At 41.7% G+C, this 8,247-nt stretch overlaps 1 protein-coding gene across 1 annotated transcript; it reads left to right on the top strand.

Moving 5' to 3' along the window:
• The first annotated feature begins 4,165 nt into the window (after positions 1 to 4,165).
• On the top strand, positions 4,166 to 7,376 carry LOC102926900 (olfactory receptor 1N2). The gene is made up of 2 exons (XM_006996830.2): positions 4,166 to 4,349; positions 5,232 to 7,376. The coding sequence occupies exon 2, from the start codon at positions 5,383 to 5,385 to the stop codon at positions 6,328 to 6,330; it is 948 nt and encodes a 315-aa protein (XP_006996892.1). The 5' UTR covers positions 4,166 to 4,349; positions 5,232 to 5,382; the 3' UTR covers positions 6,331 to 7,376.
• Positions 7,377 to 8,247: the final 871 nt, after the last annotated feature.

Genomic DNA, 8,247 nt, shown 5'->3' with positions numbered 1-8,247 from the left:
TCATCGGCCTCCATCAGTCACTGGACAAAGGCTCTATGATGACAGCTAGGTTATTCGCTAGACCGGTCACCAGAGCAGACCATTCCAGGTACCCTCTGGAAGACTTCCAGCAGACCAAGGTGGGGTCATCCCTGTAGATTCCTGAGAGCCTCCCCAGCACCCTGCCTCTTTTATTCCCATGATGTCTTCATCTATTATGGTATCTCCCTCCCGGCCCTCCCACTCTGTCCCTGTTTCAGCTTGACACTCCCATTTCCCTATGTTCTCATCCCCCACACCTCGCCCTCTGCCACCCACCCACACCCAGTCCTCTCTTGTAGATCTCATCCACTTCTCCTTTGCAGGGTCATCCGTGTGTCCCTCCTAGGATCTTTCCCTGTTAGCTAGCCTCTCTGGAGCTGTGGTTTGCAGTCTGGCCATGCCTTCTCTCACATGTAGTATCCACTTATGAGTGAGTATATACTATGTTTGTTCTGAGTCTGGATTACCTCACTCAAGATATTTTCTAGTTCCATCCATTTGCCTGCAAATTTCATGATATCATTGTTTTTTACTGCTGAGTAGTACTCCATGTTGTATATGTGCCACACTTTCTTTATCCATTCTTCAGTTGAGGGGCATCTAGGTTGTTTCCAGGTTTTGGCTATTACAAACAATGCTGATATGAACATAGCTGAGCAAGTGCTCTTGTGGTATGATTGAGCATTTCTTGGGTATATGCCCAGGAGTGGTATAGCTGGATCTTGGGGGAGATTGATTCCCAATTTTCTAAGAAAGCGCCATATTGATTTCCAAAGTGGTTGTACAAGCTTGCATTCCCACCAGCTGTGGAGGAGAGTTCCCCTAGTTCCACATCCTCTCCAGCATAAGGTGTCTTCAGTGTTTTTGATCTTAGCCATTCTGACAGGCGTAAGGTGGTATCTCAGAGTTGTTTTGATTTGCATTTCCCTGATGATTAGGGATGTTGAGCAATTCCTTAAATGTCTTTCAGCCATTTGAGTTTCCTCTCTTGAGAATTCTCTGTTTAGTTCTATAGCCCATTTCTTAATTGGACTGTTGGTCATTTTGATGTCTAATTTCTTGAGTTCCTTATATATTCTGGATATCAGTCCTCAGTCAGATGTGGGGTTGGTGAAGACCTTTTCCCATTCTGTAGGCTGTCGCTTTGCCTTGTGGACCATATCCTTTGCTCTACAAAAGCTTCTCAGTCTCAAGAGGTCCCATTGATTAATTGTTTCTCTCAGTGTCTGTGCTACTGGTATTATATTTGGGAAGTGATCTCCGGTGCTAATGTGTTCAAGAGTACTTCCTACTTTCTCTTCTAGCAGGTTCAGAGTAGCTGGATTTATGTTGAGGTCCTTGATCCACTTGGACTTAAGTTTTGTGCACAGTGACAGATATGGATCTATTTGCAGCCTTCTACATGTTGACATCCAGTTATGCCAGCACCATTTGTTGAAGATGCTTTTTTTCCTATTGTACAGTTTTGGCTTCTTTGTCAAAAATTATATGTTCATAGGTGTGCGGATTGTCAGGGTCTTCAATTAGATTTCATTGGTCCACATGTCGAAAGAGAGCCTGTGGGAGCAGGAGATCCCAGCTGGATCAAGAACAGAGAGGGAGAACAAGGAATAGGAGACCATGGCAAATGAAGACCACATGAGAAAAGGAAGAAACAAAGTGCTAGAGAGGCCACAGAAATCCACAAAGACACCCCCACAATAGACTGCTGGCAATGGTGGAGAGACAGCTGGAACTGATCTACTCTGGTGATGGGATGGCCAAACACCCTAATAGTCATGCTAGAAACCCCATCCAAAGACTGAGGAATCTGGATACAGAGATCCACAGCTAGACCCCGGGGTGGAGCTCCAGGAGTCTAATTAGCGAGAAAGAGGAGGGTTTATATGAGCGAGAATTGTTGAAACCAAGGTTGGATAAAGCACAGGGATAAATAGCCAAACGAATGTAAACACATGAACTATGAACCAAAGGCCGAGGGGCCCCCAACTGGATCAGGCCCTCTGAATAGGTGAGACAGTTGATTGGCTTGATGTGTTTCAGAGGCATCTAGGCAGTGGTACCAGGTCCTGTGCTCATTGCATGAGTTGGCTGTTTGAAACCTGGGGCTTATGCAGCGATGCTTGGCTCAGTCTTGGAGGAGGGGACTGGACCTGCCTGGACTGAATCTACCAGGTTGATCTCAGTCCTCGGGGGAGGCTTTGCCCTGGAGGAGGTGGGAATGGGGGGTTGTGCTGGGGGGAAGGCGGGGAGGCAGGAGTGGGGAGAAAAAGGGAATCCATGGCTGATATGTAGAACTGAATGGTATTGTAAAATAAAAAAAAAAAAGAGCACTGGATGCTCTTCCAGAGGACTTGGGTCCAGTTCCCAGCAACCACATTGCAGTTCACAATCATCTGCAACTCGAGTTACAGAAGATCTGATGCCTTCATCTGGCCTCTGCCAGCACCAGGCATGCATGTGCTACACAGACATACATGAAAACAAAACATCTGTATGTGTACAATAATGACTTAAAAATAAAATAACAAAATTTAGAAGAAATAAGTAGAATTGTCCCATTCAGTGGGTGGGACAGGATTATTTTTAGTATGAAGATGTGGAGAAATTACAAAGCAAAACACTTGCAATTAGAGCTACAAAACTACTTTATGAAAAATTCTACATGTAAGATAAGGATCAGGAGAGATCTTATTTCATCTTATTATTACTAATATCCATTTTAAAAGATACAAACACTTTAGTAGGAAAAAAAGAAATGCAGTAAACGAAAAATGAAGAGAAATAATTATCTCAAAAAATCAAGAGAAACAAGCTGCGGCTATAGCCCAGTGGCAGAGTGCTTGCCCAGCACACACGAGAGCCTGGATTTGTTCCCCAGCATTGCAAAGGAAACTGAAATAAAATAATTTTTTACTCTTACTAGTAAGGGGAGAGATGTAAGATTTTTAGTCTGGGTCTTTTGTACTTATTAAATCCTTAAAAATTCAATCAAAATCCTAGTTGCTCAGCAGTATTGCTGGGGTGATGCACAGTGTTTAAGGGGTTGGTATTTAGATGTGAGCAGACACCAGGAAGAATTCCACTCAAATTATCAAATCAAATGAACACTCATTTTCCCATATGCAAGGAGGAATACTGTAGTTCCAACACCCGAAGCTTGTTTTATTATTTGTGATTGTGTACTGAACTGCTCAGGAAGAGCTGGTTGCTAACAGGAACATGGGAGATAGGAATAGCTTTCCTAGCAGCTGCTGTGTGAGCTGGTACTGCTGGAGTGCTTTACATTTGCGGCATCACTGATATGGCTGGTGTGCTTTATGAACTTTGCCTCACTATGGTCAATGTGCTTTATGTACGGGGCCTCACTCAAGGCTTTTGGATGTTTTGAGGGAGTGTCTTACATTAACATTTTTCTGTTTAGGGAAGTAAAAATGGCTGTGTTAGCCCCCATAGGTCTGACGTATGTCCTCTGCATTTATGTTGTGGTTGTGTAGCTTAGTCTTCTTGTGGGTCTTCTAACACTGGGAGCAGGGGCTGTCCCTGACTCTTTTGTCTGCTTTTGGGACCCTTTCCTCTTAGTGGGTTGCCACATCCAGCCTTAGAGAGGTGGTGCCTAGTCTTATTGCAACTTAATATACCATGTTTGGTTGATATCCCTGGGAGGCCTGTCCTTTTCTGAAGGGAAAGGAGGAAAAGTGGATGGGAGAGAGATAGAAGAGGGAATTGGGAGGGGAGGAGAGAAGGGAAACTGTGGTCGGGATGTAATACATGAGACAAGAATTTCAAAAAAGAAAATCAATATATAGACCAATAAAAATGACTGCATTTTCACTTACACTCTCAATTTCCTTTTCCACCTCATTTTAATGAGGGCAAAGGCTAGGAAGTGAGTTGTCCAACTCATAGGCAGGAGTCCCAGCAGGCTAGCTAGTTAAGCTAAAGAACATGCCAGCAAGAGATTCAGGATCACACTCCTGAGAACTGGTAGCTTAACCCTTGAGGAAAGTAATGCCCCTAGGACCCAGACAGAGCTGGCTGCAGAGCAGGCTCCACAGTGACACTGGGGTTGGCTTTAATAAGTTGAGTTGGGAAGTGATCAGTCAGGAGCCTTTATAGCCCTAAGAAATCCCTGTCTTTTTTTAGTCCAAGGAAGCCGAAATTGACTCATACACCCTTGGAGTTCTCAAAGAGCACCAGACTCCGTGGATGCCAGCCTTATTGACCAAGTCAGAAAAGGTCTCTGTCAGATCTTCACTGAGAATTTTCCAGCTAGGGAGAAAACTTGAGAATCTGAAGATACTTCAAATGGATACACACTGTGACAGGTGAGGACCTGGAAGGGATAAGAATGCGCGTGTGCATGCGTACACGCACACACATGCACACGCACAAGCGCGCGCGCGCGCGCGCGCACACACACACACACACACTTTGCCACCCAAATAGAACACTTTAGGGGTATGCAACCCAAGTCTTTTCTTAAGATTAGAAGCTTCTTATGAATCACAGAGCAAACAGAAAACTGAAAAGATCATGAGCCTTCTGAGGCCATGACCTTTACAATAGCTGTGCAGCACCAGCTTACTCTAAATCCAAGAACAGCAGACAAAGCTATTAGTAGAAAGGAAAAGAAAGACCTAAAAACCTTTACTTTCTTTCCATCTGGTAAAAACCAAGTAATGGAGAGAGAGTAAGCTCATAGGAGTGAAGAAAGAGGATCATAAATACCAGTCCCCAGATCACCACAGGGAGATACAAAAAAGAGGGAAGAAGAAACATAAAGGGGAGAGTTTTTTTTTTGGGGGGGGGGCATCCTAACAGTGGCTGTAACCGTGGGCTATCACTGACCTCAGTCCACATGTTCAGCTCCCAGATGGGGTAAGTTCAAATTTGTTTTCAGTGTCCGTACAAAAAGCTATAACATACAGGTCTGTACGTGTGTGTGAGCACGTGTGCGCGCTCGCTCGCGCGCGCGCGCACACACACACTGGGAGAAGAGGGGGAGTGATGATAAAGATTTGCACCTCCTTTCTAATGCACAACTTTTCACAGCTTTTCAAAAATTCCCACCTCCTTCAAACAGACTGTGCTGACTTCTCTAATCACACTGATCACTTTTCTCTAGACCCTGCTGCAGAATAGAAAGCAAAATTTGCACTTGGGTGTTTGTTATATTAATTATTCTATGTTTCATATTTTATTTCCAGTGGTACCCAGAGATGCTCGTGGACCAGAATCACATATTCTCCCCTTTCCAACCACATAATTCTTGTCATACAAATCTGTATCTATGAGCTGATCTAATGATTAAATATTAGCACATAGAGACTTTTCATTTGCTCACAAGAACTACACAGGATGGGAAAACCAAGCAGAGTGAACCAATCTGGTGCTTCAGACTTCCTCCTTCTGGGACTCTCTGAGCAGCCAGGGGAGCAGCCTCTTCTATTTGGCATCTTCCTGGGCATGTACCTTGTCACTATGGTGGGGAACCTGCTCATCATCCTTGTCATCAGCTCTGATGCACACCTTCACACTCCTATGTACTTCTTCTTGGCCAATCTGTCCTTAACTGATGCTTGTTTCACTTCTGCCTCAGTTCCCAAAATGCTTGCCAACATTCATACCCACAATCAGACCATCTCCTATTCTGGGTGCCTTACCCAGCTGTATTTCCTCCTGATGTTTGGTGGCCTTGACAACTGTCTTCTGGCTGTGATGGCATATGACCGCTATGTAGCTATCTGCCAACCTCTCCATTACAGTGTAGCTATGAGTCCCCAACTCTGTGCATTAATGCTGTGTATGTGCTGGGTGCTGACCAACTGTCCCGCCCTGATGCACACACTGCTGCTGACCCGTGTGGCTTTCTGTGCCCACACAGCTATCCCCCACTTCTACTGTGATCCCAGTGCTCTGCTGAAACTTGCCTGCTCTGATACCCGCATTAATGAGCTGATGATCATTGCCATGGGCTTGGTGTTTCTCGCTATTCCTCTCATGTTGATTGTCTTCTCCTATGTCCGCATTTCCTGGGCTGTGTTGGGCATCCCTTCTCATGGAGGGCGATGGAAAGCCTTCTCTACCTGTGGCTCTCATCTTACAGTTGTTCTGCTCTTCTATGGATCTCTGATGGGTGTATATTTACTTCCCCCATCAACTCATGCTGCAGAGAGGGAAAGCAGGGCTGCCATTCTCTACATGATTGTGATTCCCATGCTGAACCCATTCATCTACAGCTTGAGGAATAGAGACATGAAAAAGGCATTGAGCAAACTTTTTGGTGGTGCAAAAGCAGTCTTCTAATTATAACTCTAATGCTTAATCCTAGTGCTGTTATCAAAACCCTGCCTTCCATCACATCAGTGATTCTGAGTTAAGAATAGAACAATAAGAGTATTTACCTCCACTAGGCTATGATGTGAAATGAGGTCTTATGCTTTGATCTTTCTTGACCTTAGTACAACAATCATTGCTGACAATAAAACACCATCCTCGATCCTCAGTTTTAAAACCAGCATATCAACCACAATGGACTGAGTTGTATGCTACCCATCTTGCAATCATTGAGGCAAGCATTGAGACAAAGGGACAAGGAAACAAACATTTGTTGGCTGTCTACACTGTTAACTCATTGTTAAACACATCAGGTTTTTTGAAGGAGAGGTGTGAAACTATAACTTAGGGCATAAATAAGTTGCCAAAAACAAGGTAGATTTGATTCCAGGGCCTGTGACTTCCATTTTGTCACACCACGCTGAACATGTCAAAGAAGATTTTGGAAGAACAACCTAAGGATACTATTGAGTGATGACCGTTAAGACAAATACCACAGTAATACATATGTTATGCTATGTCCTCACTGTTCATTTCTTTACCTTTTGTTATTATAATGGATATTTCAAAGAAAACAATATTTCTTAAGTGCCTACAATGTGCCAATTTTGTATTTGATAATACATGATTCATTCTCTGGTGTTTTACATGAACCATTTCTTAAAATTAGAAGAAAATCAAGTGTGCTGAAAATTTTGAGAACAATAATTATGTTAAAACTAGTCTGATAGCAATTAGGATTATAAAAAGTTAAAGCTTAACCATGGTTGTCTTTTTTATGTGTAAATTATGAAGCTTTCATAAAGAGCTTTTATATATTTTATTACATGTGCACATCTATCACTTTGGGTTGGCATTAATGTAAATTCTAATTTGTTTTTAATTTTGAATAACATTTGTTTACTCTTGGCATATAACAAAGAAATTAATGACTTGGGCACATGTCTGCAATCCTATCACTCCGTAATCCAAGGAAGAAGAATTGTCATGAGCTACATAAAGTTCAAAACAATGTCAAAAAAACAGTAAAAGGAATAAATGAACTTCTGTATATTACCTTTTAAAAATCTTGGTATAATTTCTTAATGTTTCTATCAGGGTTTCTTAGCAATTTCTTAAATTTTCTTCATAAATTATGTTATCTGCAAAGAAAGACAGTTTTGTTTCTTTCTTCCCAATCTGTACATGTTTTATTTCCTTTACTTATCGTATTGTATTAGCTAAGTTTTCCAGAACAACACTGAAGAACATTGGTGAAAGGGAATCTTTATGCCTGTTTCTAGGGTTAGTGGGAAAGCTGCTAGTTGCTGACCACTAAGTATGATGTTATCTTAAGGTTTTTCAGAGATTTTCTTTATCCAATTGAGGTGGTTTCCTTGTATTTCCAATTTGTATTTCCAATTTTGTCTAATACTTTTTTCATATATATTGTGTGACTTTTCTTCTTTAGCTTGTTGATGTGATAATTTACAATAATTGTTCTTCTAATTTTAAGTAATTTTGCACAACTGGGATAAATATCACTTTCTCAGGGTGTATAATTCTGTTAGCTTCAGCGTTACATTTAATTTATTCAGTATTTTATGAAGGATTTTGTGTCAAAATTCATGAGAGATAATAGCAGTTTTCCTTTCTTATGTCATCTTTTTCAAGTTTTTAGTATTGTGTTAATGATAGCTTTACACTCTGTCAGCTTCTATTTTCTAGATGAGACTATAGAGACCTGGTATCAATTTTTACTTAAAAGTTTGGTAGAATTTATCAGTAAAACTGTTGAGACCTGATGCCTCCTGTTTGGGAAAGTCATTAAAGATTACATTATTTTTGTATTAGATACAGATCTATTGACTTTGTCAATTTCCTCTTGTGTGGGCCTAAGCAAATGTG

Source organism: Peromyscus maniculatus, chromosome 4 (genome assembly GCF_049852395.1).
Source record: "Peromyscus maniculatus bairdii isolate BWxNUB_F1_BW_parent chromosome 4, HU_Pman_BW_mat_3.1, whole genome shotgun sequence".
Lineage (NCBI taxonomy): Eukaryota > Metazoa > Chordata > Mammalia > Rodentia > Cricetidae > Peromyscus > Peromyscus maniculatus.
The sequence above is the reverse complement of the archived record's forward strand: the minus strand, read 5'-3'. Positions and strand labels throughout refer to the sequence as shown.